The sequence below is a fragment of the Anguilla rostrata genome, chromosome 3 (assembly GCF_018555375.3).
Source record: "Anguilla rostrata isolate EN2019 chromosome 3, ASM1855537v3, whole genome shotgun sequence".
Classification (NCBI taxonomy): Eukaryota; Metazoa; Chordata; class Actinopteri; order Anguilliformes; family Anguillidae; genus Anguilla; species Anguilla rostrata.
Window position 1 is genome coordinate 8,319,115 of NC_057935.1, and position 16,255 is coordinate 8,335,369.

The 16,255-nt window shown below is 47.4% G+C and overlaps 1 protein-coding gene across 3 annotated transcripts in view; it reads left to right on the top strand.

Annotated features, from left to right (window-relative positions):
* Window positions 1–590: 590 nt before the first annotated feature.
* pcdh1b (protocadherin 1b) overlaps window positions 591–16,255 on the top strand; it is a 174,768-nt gene continuing 159,103 nt past the window's right edge. The window contains exons 1-2 of one of the 3 annotated variants that reach the window (XM_064325881.1): window positions 591–1,261; window positions 13,903–14,724. In XM_064325881.1, the coding sequence (XP_064181951.1) occupies window positions 13,927–14,724 (798 nt within the window). In that variant the 5' untranslated portion in view covers window positions 591–1,261; window positions 13,903–13,926. Of the gene's footprint in view, window positions 1,262–3,891; window positions 4,190–13,902; window positions 14,725–16,255 lie in introns of those variants that run through there. The other 2 variants (XM_064325883.1, XM_064325882.1) reach the window with 2 other exon arrangements.

Below are 16,255 nucleotides of genomic sequence, written 5' to 3' on the forward strand. Positions count from 1 at the left end.
CCTAAGCATATCAACCAGCCCCAGACTCGGCATTCGACCCAGGCTTACACGGGCTCGTTATTACAGCGGTATGTGAAAGCAAACAGATCTCGGAACCGTGCAAATCCTAGATCGGTTGTCTTAAATAAATAAATAAATAAATAAATAAATCTAGATGACTCACAGAGAATGAGAGCCTATTTGGATTTTTATTTATTTTTACTTTTAAGTCAGCACAATGTTATTTTTTACTGTCAGAGGTGTACAGGGCAGCATTTCACAGTTTTCATTTGTTCACTAAAATGATCTTTTTTTTTGTAAACTGAAAATATGTCAAAAATGTTGGTAAAAAGTGCATCCAAAACATAGGCGGTAATAGGTGTTATCTGCAAGTAAAATACGAAAAGGTACTTATGACAAGCTTTTATAAATGTAACATGCAATCGCCATTATGAATTTGATAAATTAACAATTGCTACGTGATACTTTCATCGTGCACATAAGTTCCGCTATAAGAACACATTTCTAAGAGAGTGGGCATTACGTGCAACTGGGGAATCTGGTAAAACGGACGGGTCCTGCTAAGCTCCGCCCCCTTGCTGTTTCTGCTCCGATGTGCAGGAGAGAGAGAGGAGAGGAGCCGAGCAGAGAGAGGAGCAATCGTCTGGAAATCGTTTCACTCACACACGCATCTCTCCGCCGCGCAAGGTGAATCGTTGAACGAGAAAAGCTGAGGCAGCTCCCCAGTTGTTGCGAGAGAGGGAGAGGACCGTTTCCAAATCAGGCATCCGACGGACAGAACATTGCGAATTTATTTCAGTTTCGCATGCAGTGGGAAATCTCAGCAGGGAAGACTCAGTGGGAATGATGGCACATAAGCTTAGTGTCAGTCACTAAATTTTCTAGCAAGGGAATGCAGTGACACCGGTTCAGAGGTGCGCTACCTTTTAGGGTTCCCTTCCACTAAAGAAGACGGACAACACTGACGCTTGGTCTCGCAAAATTCGACTTATCACTCGTTCATCACCGAGAGAAACCATCTAGCAGAATCCACCGGACCATTACTGGGATTCTTGGAATTGGACGGAATTGCAGTCCCTGATAGTTTCTGTGGATTTTTTTTTTGTCCGCCAGGGATATTGCGTTTTTCGTACATTCTGGATTCTTTACCGTTGGGTTTTGAGTGCTGAAGTGGCTGCCTCCGGGAGCGGAGAGGGGACTCGGCTCCCAGCTCAAGAGAAGCGCACGGTGCCGGTAGACCGAGGAGTTATCGCCCGCAAAGGTACAAACTTAATAGACTTGACAAGGGAAAAGAATATGTAAATATATATATATATATATATATATATATATATATATATATATATATATAATATATATATATATAGTGTAAGTTTAATCAGTTAATATAGTCTTCCTTCGCAGGGACTTTTTTTTTACTGCAACATGGGCTATTCATCCTAGAGTTTTAAATTAAATGTGATGGCAAGTGAAAACTGTTTGTACATAAATCTATTTTTTTTTTATTTATTTAACCAAAGAAACAAATTCTGGAATGCGTCAGAAAATAACAGCCCCAACTGCCGTTTAATTAGTCGTCTGTGCTTCGTTCCCGCATTCGTAATAAGGTGCGTTTTTGCTACTAAAATACGCAACTGTTTTCCTACACAATATTATTAATGTACCTGTGGAGTGGAAGTGGAGATGCAGATGATGATGATGACTAGTGCAAGAGATCACTCGCGTTGTTCTTATTCTCTTTACAATAGAGCTCGTTTAGCAGGTGTAGAAAATTCTGGCCCGCTCTGATCCGCGGATGAAGGGAACACTTGTGTGCCTCCGTGGCGCTTGCAGTTTGTATTCACCGCATGATGTGCGTTCTGATTAGTACAGATGTAAGATGTTTTCCCCTACACTACGAGTATCGATCTCTCTATGAAAGGCTGGGCTCTCTCGTGCACGTAACAAATCCACATTCGCAGTCAGGCTATTTCACCGCCGAGATAAAAATTGCAGTTTTGCTTCCTAACATCTATCCATCACACCGGAGTCCCCGGCCGCGCGACGGTTTACGGAAGTCTTGGAAAATGAAATTCGCATTAAATCTTCTTCCTCATAGCTTGAAACTGGAGGTGGTTCCAGTCCTGTGCTCATTCCTTCCCATGAGTCATAGAATTCCGAAGATTTCCTCACGAGCATCTAAGGTTATCTATAAAATAACAGCTAAAAGCGGCTTGAAATTCCTTATAATATTGAGCGAAGTCGAAGCAAGGCGCACTGCAAAAACCAAAGAAAACAGCGCGCCAAACCGTAGCAAAAATAGGCACAATTTGGGATGAAGTAGCCTGTTTTCTTTAGCTATGGGAGGAAGGGAAAAGGTAGCATTCCATTCAGAGCTATACACCCGCTTTGTGATTTTATTTTATTGCACACTCGTTTAGCTTACCGTTCTGTTCGCATACCACACCTGTAGCTTCTTCAAGTCTCTTCCAAACCACCCCTGCGGATCTGACATCCCTGTTCTCACACTCCTTATCGTGTTGCCGAGGACTAGATAAGAAGAATAATTTGAAATATTATAACTGCCTCGTATCACCCTCGGCAGCCAGTTCTCTGTAACCAGCAGCAAGTTCAAGTTGTGTCATAAACCGGAGAATCCGGTCTTTCTGGCTTCTCCAGACCTGGCTACCACACACTGTGCACGGTGACTCAAACCTGTTGTTCAGGTTTGAGCTACAGAGCGATGAATACCGCAGCGCGGTGCATCCTCGAAACGTTTGCCGTTCGCTTAAGGGAATTTTAGAGTATGTGGTAGAGCTTCAGCTGGTAACCGGATATATCTCCTGTACAGAATGCATAGACTCATCACAGGCCAGAGTGCGTGTAGTGTACGGAGTGTTGTTCCTTTGCGCACAGCCATCGTTCTACTACAGTAAGCTATATGTACTGTGGAGAAGGCAGCTCACTACCTTACAACCATTACTTGAGTTTTTGCGGAACAAATAATCACGATTCTACACCGTGGACTTCCTTCGTTAGCTGATATCTCATTGCGTTTGCTATCTATGTTTTCTAAATCCCTGATAGATATTAAACTGTTTACTTTTCACCATACATATTTCCATACATTGGCCACGACGGGGTTGTGTGATTTTAATATCTACTGATTTTTCGTGGCATGTACACAACCGTTTCAAACATTGGGGAAAATAAAAAATAGGTATGCACAAGAGAAGACTTTGTGTATGGAGATGGTAATTTAATTCACTTTTAGAAAAGCATCAGTATGAAGCATTAGGTTGAACAATATTGATTTTAGCGGGTTCTGATGCAGGTTGTCTCCCATTAAGTAGCGGTGATTAGACAGATCGCTGTCTATCATAATCTGGTTTAGAGAAGAATAGGCTAACTTGTGCGGTGCCGCGGGCGCTGGCACCTCGAGCCACGTTCTAAACAGCGCATTCCCCCAGAGCTGGGTAAATGCCAATCCGCCTCGAGTGCCCCACTAGTTCATTTACATGCCGGGTTCGCGCAATTAAAAACAGATCGATGTGAGTTGACGGAACAATTAATTTGAAGCTTTGTTTTATAAGCCTGTATTGTGAACCGAATAAAAAAATCCAGCCCGCGAATGCGCAGAATAAAAGCCACGACTCTGGAAACGGACAGTAGGCTAATGGTTAAGTACTGTGCGTCCGGGTTGCCTGACCCATCATTCTCTGTGAGCGTTTAAATTGCCCTGCATTTACTATTAATGGCGTATTGATTAAAGTTGCACCCGAAACTTTGATTCACTGTCATATAACATAATGTTTATTATCATAAGTCGACGTTATTTTGTTTTGGGTCATGAGGCTAGCCTCGTAGCTGTGTGAATGTTACATATTTGACTAAACACCAGAACGAACTACAGCATTGAATTAAATGTATTCAAGCCCATGCTACATGCGTTATACAACGATCCTCACAGAATACTTGATTACCAACTGTTCATATCGTCACAAGTGTGTTTGTTAACACTTCTACGGCACAAGGCTTAACCTACACAAACTTTGACCTAAACGGTGCTGGCCCAAAAACGTCCGGGTGAAAAACTGTGAATGCGCGGGGGTCAAAAACGCGGATTAGTGCGTTTCGGAAAAAAAAAAAAACATGAGGTCAAAAGGTGTATCTTGACTCCAAGTTCTTCGGGACAACTTCAATAATTTCAGTAAGTGCCTGCAATTTACACTCCCGAATAAACGCAGCACATACGACCCCACATGACGTAAATGTTTTCACATTATTTAACAGAGATGTGAAAACAGTGTCTTACTCTGTCCATCGAGTTAAAATAACCTTGTGGGAAAATGCTTAACTAAAATGATTTAAAACAGTGGCGTATTGGCTACCATCAAAACCAGTACTATGCATGTAGTTAAGAAAATATAAAATATATCCCTCAGTAGGCTTACCGGAGACTACACAGATGACAGGCCAAATTTACACAACTGTAGGCTATTTTAAATCCTACGAATGCATGCAAATTTGTCTCATCTGCTGTTCAGCAAACATGTCAAATTCAAATTGAACTGTTCGGTGGCTGAAGATAATATCGATGTTATTCACACATTTGTCTTTGATGTTGATTTCATGCCATTTTTATAGTATTACGGACGGTACAATCCTCTCGGATCAAATACATGTGAAATGTCACGCCATGGTCAGCTTTTTATCATTTAAATGCGAATTAGGTGCACACGGATTGATAAATAACACGCATTGTATGTGTTTTGTAAACACTCGTGTGTAATTATGATGAGACCACAACTCTTCTGAAACCTTCGTTTAAAAAAAAGGAATTGCTTTTTGATGAGTTTTCTACCGTTCGCCCCATACCCTTGGAAATGAGTGTGGAGAATGCGTTTGCTTCTTGCAGACCGCAACTGATTCGGTTTCGTGGTCACTCATTTCAAAAATGCGCGTGAACGCGTCAACGGTGATTGTGCACACTTGGCAATTAGCTAGGTGCACGCAACCGTTTTGTGGCAGCTGCGATTTGCATGCTAAATCTGGACAGCTACACACCACGAGAATTAAAGTGTGGGTAGTAGCAGTAACCCGTTTTACCATATGCTTTCTGAAGTTATTTCATCTCCTATAGTGCTCATCATGGCACTTATAAATAGAATAATGTTACATCTGTCCAGGAACAGCAATCCCAGACTGTTTATGCAGTTCTTTGTGATTGCAAACTACACCTGGTGAGTAGAACTGCCAAATCGAGCTTCCAAGGGGTGTGGGCCAAGGCCCAGAATGTATATTGTACTGTACACCATTGTGTTATCCAGATAGATAGCTGAATTACTGAGATGTTTACGACTTCCTGTATCTATCTGTCAAGCAGATATACATGCAAAGTCCAGCTTGGTGATTAGATGAGTACAGTTGGAACATAATGCATTTTTATTTACACCGTAATCTATATTGCAGGTCTTCACATTTGTTTAACCCCTTCAGGCCTGAATTTTTCCCAACCATATTTTTTCTTACTCGTATTACATGTAGAAATGAGGCTCAAACGAAGCACATTTTAAAAAGTCAACTATTTACTTATTTCATGTCCATTGCAATGGACATCAGGTCCAAACAGTTGTAAAATATTTTTTATTGATAATAGCAGTTTTCTTTTAATTCTAATGCCTATCAAGTATACATGCACAATCACACACCTTAGCTCTAGGTTGAAACATATGAAACTTTGAACTGGGAAGTCGTGTTTGTTGTGGTGGTTGTACTGAGCTTATTGTAGATAAAGGCTCAAATGTGTTGGAAAATATTGTTTTTTCCCCCCCCATTTGCTGTGTTTCATGTTCGTGAGGGAAGCGTATGTGCAGTTAGTTATGGTGGATTTCGGTGCTACAGGGTAACCAAAGAACATTCAGCCCGGTTAGAGGGTCTTCGTGTTTTGAACAGTGCAGTGCTAATATGTGGGGTTTAAGCTATTTTTACGCAGTCTGTGGGGTTTAAGTGTGTAACATACTTGTGCGTTGCTCAGTGCTTCAGTGTATGGTGTCTTCGTGTGATGTCTTACTGTGTCATGTATTTATACTGTACTATGTATATTTGTGTCAGTGAGTGGACTTTACAAGAAGCGTCGGTGTATATCGTCTCAGTTTGCAGCATCAGTACATGTCTGCTCAGCATGTAGGGACAGTGTGGCTGCGTAGCGTAGCGTTAGCCAGCGTATGCCATATCTACAGTGTGGTTGTGTAGTGTTAGCCAGCGCATGCCATATCTACAGCGTGGCTGCATAGCATAGGTCAAAGCATGCCATATCTACAGTGTGGCTGCCTAGCGTTAGCCAGCTCATGCCATATCTACACTGTGGTTGCGTAGTGTTAGCGTTAGCCAGCGCATGCCATATCTACAGCTTGGCTGCATAGCGTAGGTCAAAGCATGCCATATCTACAGCTTGGCTGCATAGCGTAGGTCAAAGCATGCCATATCTACAGTGTGGCTGCCTAGCGTTAGCCAGCTCATGCCGTATCTACAGCATGGCAGTGTAGCGCAGCGTTAGCGGCTGCATAGGCGCACAAAGCAGCAGGATCCATGTCAAAGGCCTGCTGAGCAGCGCTGCAACACTTGCTGCGTCCGAATAGAGGCTAATCTGGCCACACAATGGATGAAAGGCTCGATTAAAGCAATCCTCCTTGTTTCGGGGTTGATGAGGGCAGGGACCACCCACGCTGGGACAGCGCTGTCCCCGAATTTGTCCTCTTGACAGGCGGTGGCCCCAGGTCCCCCCCCCCCCGATCGGTGCAGAATGGCACAATTGTGCTTGCCTCTTACCGCTTCCGCCCGGCCGCTGCGTAGCCACCCCCCCAGGGCTGCGCTTACCGCTATGGGTGATCACTTTATGGATGGGGGAGGACGGGAAACACGCTGGCTCCACCCTCCCTGGTTGATGTGCTGTAGGACATATTCAGGAGGGACTGTCCATTCTCTTTAGTTTAAAAGCACTCACGTTCTAATGTGTAGTTTAGCAGCCTTTCATTGTTACATTTCTCGTCCTTGCCTCCCCCCCAATAATTATATCCTTTTACAATATGTAGAACATACTCAATATGAAGAAATGTTTTCCAAAAAAAAAAAAAGCTATTAAGCTGTGGAGCACTCAGAAGCAGGTTGGGAGGAGAAGCGCACTTCAGGCAGGAAGAAGGCCGTCTGTGGTGCTGCTGTTAATGGCGGTTGGGGTTAGCGTGCTACGGAGTGGCGGCCGCTGGAGGTGGAGGGCTCTAATGTGTCGTCCATAATTTGGGCTCAACCTCCACCCCGCCCGTGCCATCTCGTGAGCAGGGGCCCACCCTGTAGGCCTGTTTCTGCAGAAGAGGGCGTGACCATAAATATTAGCATGCTGTTTTTCCTCCTCTGTTCTCAGCCTATTTGGCTAGTGTGAATGGGCTCTGCATTGCATGAATCCAAAACCCTGTCGCATAATTTTTTTCCCCCCTGGTTGGGAGTTCAACATTAAGTGCTCGAAACGCTCAAAATCTTCATCTTTTTTGTGCTCTAGTGGTTAAATCTCGTTACTGCTGTTCACTGTGGAGGGAGCTGTTTTTTAGCAAGGCACATAGCTGCTTTCAGGGTTGCTGTCTCCAGTTGCAGGTGTCATCATAAGAATTTTAATTATTAATTGATTTTAAATTTATTTTTTTTTTTTTACTGTTAACAGGCAATAGGAATTATAGGATTTCTGTTGCAGTATTGTTTCGATAGGGTTCTGTAGGTCAATGTCGGCAAACCTTTCTCTTACCTTTCCGTTTCCATGGTGAATCCCTAAGAACCTTCTTCGCTGCTGACGCCTGTCTCACCGTTCGGCGCTGAGCTGCTTTGAACCCCTTCATCCCGTGACAGAGAGTCTCCGTCGCACCCCATTCATCTTTACCTCCCAAAGTTGCTGACGACACGTTTATGTCCCTTTTTTTTTTGCCGAGCGCTTTCCGTCGTCTTGGGCCTGCCGCACTCCGAGCCGTCGACTGGGACGCCAGCTCTTTTTGTGCGCGGGAGAAACGGGCTTTTCTCTCTCTGGCAGCTCCCATATGCCGGGGACGGCCGCGACGGGGGAAGTGCCGAACCGCCCTGCCGTTTTTTGTAGACAATGCCGGGAGATCAGGTTGAGCATGATGAATGCCCTGTCATAACGGGGTTTTTTTGGGGGGGACTTAAACGCACTGATTATTCAGCTCGTGTCAGCCGGTTGGGTGCTGAATCTCAGGTAGCCCGCGGAACCTGTCGACGACGACTCCGAGGCGGCTTGGCGGTGGCGCTGAGAGGAGCACGGAGGAAGCAGAGGGAAGGAGGAGGAGCGTGTATGGAAGAGAGGGAAGGAAGCGTGTATGGAAGAGGAGAGGAGGGAAGGAAGCGGTATGGAAGAGGGGGAAGGAAGCGTGTATGGAAGAGGGAAGGCGTGTATGAGAGAGGGGAAGGAAGCGTGTAGGTAGGAAGAGAGGGGAAGGAAGCGTGTATGGAAGAGAGGGGAAGGAAGCGTGTATGGAAGAGGGGGGAAGCTGATGGAAAAAGCGTGTATGGAAGAGGGGAAGGAAGCGTGATAAGGGAAGAGGGAGAAGAGGGGAAGGAAGCGTGTATGGAAGAGAGGGGAAGGAAGCGTGTATGGAAGAGAGGGGAAGGAAGCGTGTATGGAAGAGAGGGGAAGGAAGCGTGTATGGAAGAGAGGGGAAGGAAGCGTGTATGGAAGAGGGGGATTTAACGTTTTCTCTGGTTTTGCTGATGCTGGTGAGGCGTGGGATAAGAACGCAGGGTTGCTGGGTGTGGGTTTGAGTATGCCGGCTGGGATGGAAATCTGTAAATTTGTAGCCCAGCTTCCTGGTTTTTGCGCGCGCGCAAGTTTTCTACAACAAGCTAATTTTCTCTGTCTTCGTTTAGAATCGTAGGTTGGCCAGCCATCCAGTAAGGCTGACCACCTAACCAGCCGGTCAGCCTAGTTGGTAACCATGTGCAATTGCATGGAGGAAACTGGGTCCTGTAATAACGTCATAAAGCATCTTTGATTTTTCAGCGGTGATCTTACTCTCCTGTTTTAAGAGGGAGTGTTTTTTTTAATTTATCATTCGTTCACGTGGCGATCGTTCTACATCTGCCGGTGCAGTTCGGAGGGTGTGTGTGTGTGTATGTGTGTGTGTGTGTTTCTGTTAGCTGCTCCTGCTGCGGAGCAGTGAACGCAGCCCTAGCTGCTGCAGCTGAGCCCGCTAACGGTGGCAGATTGCCCATTGTCGGCGCTCCATTGTGATTGTAATGTGGCGGCGGCCCCGCGTCCGTGCGCATGTCTTTACCCCCCCACCCCCCCCGGCTCCGCCAGGCCCATTCAGGGCGGGTGAATTGGCGAGATGCCGGGTGCGATATGCGCGGACGCGGCGGTATGGGCTGGTATTCCGTGCCTGCTGTGTCCGGTAAACGGCGGGCCTTTTGAAACGGCCGCCTCCCCAAACGCGGCGTGGAATGTCGTCGTTTCCATCACAATGCGGGGAAATTCGCCGGGGCTCTTGAGATGGGCGCTGCTGTTGTGCTAATGCTTCAGCCTTAGAAGACCACCCCCTTCTCTCTCTCTCTCTCTCTCCCTCTCTCTCTCTCTCTCCCTCTCTCTCTCTCTCTCTCTCTGCTTGTACTGTGTCAGGAAGAGTAAAGGTCTGGTACAGTTATTTTTGTTCATATGGCTGGTGGGCCCATTCTGTTGTTCCACGATATCCCCCCCACTGACCCCCAGATCTGTCTATCTGCCTCCCGCTGCATCTGGAGTGTGGGAACGTGGTAACCGAGGGGAAAAACAAGGGGCTTCCGAGCGGGAAGCCCCGCGGTTTGGGAAATGTTCCAGGAGCCGGGGAGAAGGAGCGTTCTCTCCCGGGGCCCAGCCGAGAACGCACGGCCCCAGCCCGCCGCCCCTCCCCCCCCCGGCCCCGCCTCCTCTCCGCCGGGGTTCGCTAACCACCGCCGAGAAGCGTCGTGCGGCGCCGCGGTCTCTGGTAGCCGCGCCGCGACGGCCGTCAATCTGAGCTGCAGTGCGCCAGACTGCGCCCGCGATAACTCACCGGCCCGGCTTGCCCCGGAGCCGGGCCTCCCCCAACGTTCGGAATGACTCTCCACCCCCTCCTCCTCCTCCTCCTCCCCCCCACCCCTCTTTTTGTTTTTCCCACCGGTGTTGGGGAATGCGACGCAGCGGGTTCACAGGTCCTTCAGCAGCGCTCTGCAAAATGCCTGAGGCCAGGCGGAGGGCCACCCGGCAGCGGGGGGAGTGGACTGGTCTCGCTGTGAGACATTTGGCGATGTCTCGTGGAGGATGTGAAAGGTTTTTGAAGTGGGGGGGTGAGGGTGGGGGACGGGGGGGCGGTGGGGAGGACGGGGGCTGCGTGAAGGGATCCATTGATTTTTTTCCCCGCGCGCTATATTACCGTGCGGTTTAATGAGCTGGCCTGTGCGCGGTCGAAGCTGTGTCCACAGATACGGGAGCAGACGCGCTTTAATCTTCAGATGCAGCCTCTCGGCGGGCAAACGATCAGAGACCGACGTCAGCGCCGCGCTGACCGCTTTGGGTGTGGGGCCCTCGCTCGAGGGTCGGGCTTCCGTGTGTGAATGTGTGTGTGTATTCCTATATGTGTGTGTGTGTGTGTGTGTGTGTGTGTTTACACGTGCGTGTGTTCCTGTGTGTGTGCGTTTGTATGTCTGTGTATGTGTGCATGTTTGTATGTATGTGTGTATGTGTGTGCGTGTGTGATTTGGGTCAGCCCGCTCTTTTGGGCCTGGGTTCAGGCGCAGGGTTCAGGCGCAGGGTTCAGGCGCAGGGTTCAGACGCAGGGTTCAGGCGCAGGGTTCAGGCGCAGGGTCAGGCGCAGGGTTCAGGCGCAGGGTTCAGGCGCAGGTTCAGGTTCAGGCGCAGGTTCAGACGCAGGGTTCAGGCGCAGGGTTCAGACGCAGGGTTCAGGCGCAGGTTCAGGTTCAGGCGCAGGGTCCAGACGCAGGGTTCAGGTTCAGGCGCAGGGTTCAGGCGCAGGGTTCAGGCGCAGGGTCTCGGTTTTTCCGCGCGCTGAGCTCGCGCCCCGTCTCATTAGAGCCGCATTAGCGGGAAGCGGCTCCTCGGGTCCAGCAGGGGCGCCGCAATTAGCGCAGCCGGCTACATCAAAGCCCGCTGACCTCTACCTTAATGGATCAAAAAGCAAATCTGCCTTTATTTATTTTATTTCCTCTGTGCTGGTAGGTCATTAATTTAGCCTTGGGTAGGGAAGGGGATAAGGGCTGGAGGTGCCTGTGCTTTCCTTGGCCTGGCATGGCTTTGTCTCGTTCGCTTAGCTTCACAGTGTGAGAGCTAGCCGAAACGCCAGAACTCGCCCACTTGAATGTTTTAAAAGCTAAAGTGGCCGGTGGGAGGAGAGGGAAAAAAAATAATTTAATCTTGACCTTGTTCCTCATTAAAAGATCTTCCGGGAAACAGGATGGAGTGTGGCACAGTGGGTAAGGAACTGCGCTTGTAACCGAAAGGTCGCAGGTTCGAATCCCGGGTAAGGACACTACCGTTGTACCCTTGAGCAAGGTACTTAACCTGCATTGCTTCAGTATATATCCAGCTGTATAAATGGATACAATGTAAAAGTGCTATGTAAAAAGTTGTGTAAGTCGCTCTGGATAAGAGCGTCTGCTAAATGCCTATAATGTAATGTAATGGATGGAAAATCTCCCATCGATGGGTTTAAAAAAAAAAAAAAAGAAAAGAAATTATTCTTTTTTTTTGTACTGTAACCAGCCTTCATTTAAATCACCTCTTTCTCCTCTCTCCATGTTCCCTTTTCTTCCTACTGGTGCTCCCTCTCTTTCTATCTCTCCTCTCTAAAATGGCAATGCCTCCTCATTGTAGCAGAATAATATCAGTCAGGGGTCCTGGGTGGGGGGGGGGGTCGGGGGTGGTTGGGGGCAGGCATGGTCATTACAGCCACCCCCCCCACTCCCCCTTTTTTTTGTGCCCCCTGCCACCATCTTGGGGGAAAAAAAATCTCCAAAAACAAGGACAGTAGAGCCAGGATAAATTAACCCCAATGACCCCCTTCTGCTTCTCTTTCAAGTTCCAGCGAGAGATCTACTTGCTCAGGAAATAATTAAAGTCTAAAATAAACTGCGGCTGAAAAAGAGGGGGAGAAAAAGAAGAGAATGGTGTTGCTCTGGGAATACAGATCAAAGCGGGCGCTAAAATAGAGAGCGGTAATTAATAATGAGACTGAACAGGTTAGGAATCAAAAAGGAGCTTGGCTAATTTAAATTGTGTTTATCAGCAGTTTGTAGCGGTGCTGCGGCGCGGACAGCCTTGTCAAAAGTAAACTTTTCTCCGCTTTTCACACGTCCGTTTTTTAACGTTCGGAGAAATGGGAAATTCTGTCATTTGAAATTTCTGAAATGGAACTGAAACCATTGCGGGTTCTTCCTCTTCATGCGCGGGTACTTGTTGTCCGATCTCCACAAACCACTGCATGCCAATTATTTTGTTAGGTTTGGCAGAATGTTTCCTTTCCCAGCACTACAAATGGTTGCATAACATCAGCCTGACTGCTCATTGTCCTCAATTAACCAAGTAATTTTAAGGGAGTACATATTTCAATTTAACAAATCATCTCTCAAAACAAATCTCTTGCTAGTAATTAAAATAACAGATTTCACTGCTGGGTTGCTAAATTGTAAGATAGCTGCTCTTTGTGGCAGCTTTGCCCTGTTTTTGAAGCTTATGAGTGGCAACAAACAACAGCCCTCCATTTTGTTTTTTCTAGTTTGTTTGTTTTTTTTTTTGTCATTGAGGAAAACAAGAAGGTTGGCCAATCACGATTTGAGTAGGAAGCAAAATATATTTTAGGCCAACGTTGTGGTGCGTCTCACTTCCAAGTATTTCAGTTTGGATCTCCACTGGCCAGTGAGGGAATAAATAGGGAGGTCTGGCGAGGTGTTTCACTGGAATACCAGCACAATGCTATCCGTCATTAGCTCACAGCATTATTCAGCCTGTCAGAAAGCCGTTGCAGTGCGGCCCATTAGCCTGAAGAATATCCGAAATCTTTGCGTTTGAGGCCGCTTTCAAAGACGGTGTTGATGTGAGATAAGCGGCTATTGGCCGGGCTTCCTAAGCTCGTTCCGTGCAATTATACTATAACAGGGTTTTCCCTGCAAATAGACGGCTTTCCGCATGGCAGTAACACATTAAATTAAAAGCGTTTTTCCACACCCACCCCAATATTGTCAAGTACGTTTATTTTCGATACGTCGTCGCCCTGTTCAACCAGAATGTGAAATTCACAGCTACTTTGAACTGAATTTCTCCAGAATTCTTTACGATTAGGTGTTCCCTGTTAAATAGAGCAGAATAAAATATCATGTGTATTGTGTCTATCAGTTTATGGTTTTTAGACGAATATAATCTTTGCAGAATGTCTGGTGACTTAATGTTTTTGCCTGCAGTTTTTATAATGGATGCAGATTTGACTTCACGGAAATCTTCCAGTAATTTAATGAGCATCAGGTGTACATGCGTGCGTGCGGAATAAAGGAGGCTGTGCTTTAATTGCGAGGTGCTCCTCCTAATGGTTCTCCAGTGTATCGTAACACACACACACACACACACACACACACACACGGTAATGCAGGATTCGACCGGTTTCATGAAATGGACGGGAGTCCTCTGCGGAATCATATCTCTGATGAGGATGAGTAAAGGCGTTTGGCATATTCTTTTTCTTTTTTCCTTCCGTGTGTAATCACGAAACGTGAAGAATGGGCTCTTTTTTTTTTCTCCCTCTCCGTCGGTTCAGAGCCTTATTTTTAAAAGCTTTCCTGGCAGCCGAGACGGACGGGGAGAAGGGGCGTGCTCACGCGCTGCGTCTCTTTTTGTTTCCGCAGGCTGAAGTGCCAGTCGGTGGTGTGATGGAACTGCTGCTGGGCGCTGTGCTTCTCTGGGCATCGCTGCTGGGGTGCTGTGGCCAGCCTCCAGCCGAAATCCGCTACAAGCTGCCAGAGGAACAGCCCCCCAACTCCCTGGTGGGCAGCCTGGCGGCCGACCAGGGCCTCCCAGACTCCGGCCACCTGTACAAGCTGGAGGTGGGCGCCCCCTACCTGCGGGTGGACGGCAAGACGGGCGACATCTTCACCACCGATTACCCCATCGACAGGGAGACCCTGAAGGACTGTCGGAACCTGTTTGAGGGGGACGCCTGCTTCCTGGAGTTCGAGGTGTCCATCACGGACCTGAACCAGAACCAGGGCCCGCGGCTGATCGAGGGGCGCATCGAGGTCCTGGACGTGAACGACAACACCCCGCAGTTCTCCTCGCCCATCCTGACGCTGCCCATCCCGGAGAACACCCACGTGGGCACGCTGTTCAACATCCCGGTGGCCAGCGACAAGGACTCCGGGAGCAACGGCGTGGCCGACTACGCCCTGACCGCGGGGCCGGACGCCGCGGCGCTCTTCAGCCTGCAGGTGGCGGAGGACCAGGGGGAGAAGCTGCCGCAGCTCATCGTCATGGGCAACCTGGACCGCGAGCAGAAGGACTCGTACGACCTCAACATCAAAGTGGTGGACGGGGGGAGCCCCCCACGCTACAGCAGTGCCTTGCTCCGGATCACCATCACCGACACCAACGACAACGCCCCCAAGTTCGAGAAGCTCAGCTACGAGGCCGAGCTGTCGGAGAACAGTCCCGTCGGACACTCCGTCCTTCAGGTAAGGCGCCCCTAGAGTCATCGGCGCACTGCCATTCACGTAGACACAAACTCGCCGGTTAAAATATTCCCCTTATATTTAGGTGTTTGTTAGTGGATTTCACCACTCCATTCCTGCTGTGCAAACCAGCCGTATGCCGGTTTTAAACATTGTTGAAGTGCGGCTGGGAAAGATTTCCTTAAGCCTAGAAGAGGTTTTCGGGGTGACACTGGCATTAAGGGCTGTGTTAAGATCTGAATTACCGGAGGCAGGTAAAGACTACCCAGGTGAACAGGAAGAGGAGTAGCCTTCCTGTTTTCTCTGCTTTCGCTCAGCTGCCAGGTTCGGGTGTCCCGTGTCAGCTAATGCACCGAGTGCAATTAACAAATGGAAGTTTCCGGAGAACTGCCGAACCGCGGTACCCCTTTCTCTCTCTCTCTCTCCCCCCCCCCCCCCCCACCCCTTCCCCACAGGCTCACTTAAGCTCAGCTGGAGCTGCCTGACAGGGCCTGTCCTGAAGGGAGGCCCCCGGTTCTGGGACGCTTTCCAAAAAACGCCTGGGTTTAGGGTTAAGGAAACGAAAGAAACCGAATCATATTTATACAGCCATCGATTTTTCTTTCTCCCTCCCTCCCTCCTTCTCTTCCTGGTGGCTTAAACGCGGGATTACAAAACGGCAGTGAATTATCGACGATTGCTGAGAATTGCATATTGAATTGAAGTGCAAACGTGGGCACCACAAAGATTAGGCATGGTGCAGAGCTGGATCGCTTCCAGGTGCAATCTGAGGCAAGAGTCCAGGCATAAAATTGTTTTTTAAAGACTTGTTAATCTTCTAGTTTTTCTTTTTTTTTTTGTTCAATCACAAACTAAGGAATTAAAAAAAATGTCTCGCACACAGATACACACAAATAATGAGGTCCATTTTAAATTTGCATTTGCAATTTAAATGTTTTTTTTAATTATTTTTTTAGGTGACTGCTGCTTTACAGCAGCATTTGCGTGCATTCAAATTTCAAGAAGTGTGATGACTTGAATTGACAAGAATATTTATGCAGTGAAACAGGAATTGAATTTGAATTTAGACATTTTGAAGTGGAGCTGAATTGGAATTGAACATGTCTTTGGAATTAGAAGTTAATTGGAATTCATATGGGCTACATTTATTTGGAGTTGGATTACAGAAACCGACCACAGCCCTCCTTATTATGTGTAATGACTGAAAAGCAGAAGTGTTTAAACAATTTTGTTTTCCTTCATAACAGTGCAATGGCACTGCAAACACAATATTCTAGAATATATGATACTGTATTTCACATGAAGTCTTTAAAATGTATAATATGTAAAATGATATTTGGTTTTTACAAAAAAATAATAGTTTTGAACACAGGAGTGCCATTTCAGTGTGCGTGTGTGTGTGTGTGTGTGTGTGCGCGTGTGCGTCATGCGCTGAAGTGTGTGGGCGTCCCATTTTACTGTTTAGTCAGAAGGAGTTTAAATGAGCCTGAAGTGCTGACATATATTTCCTTTTAGGTTATTTTGGTATATTGAG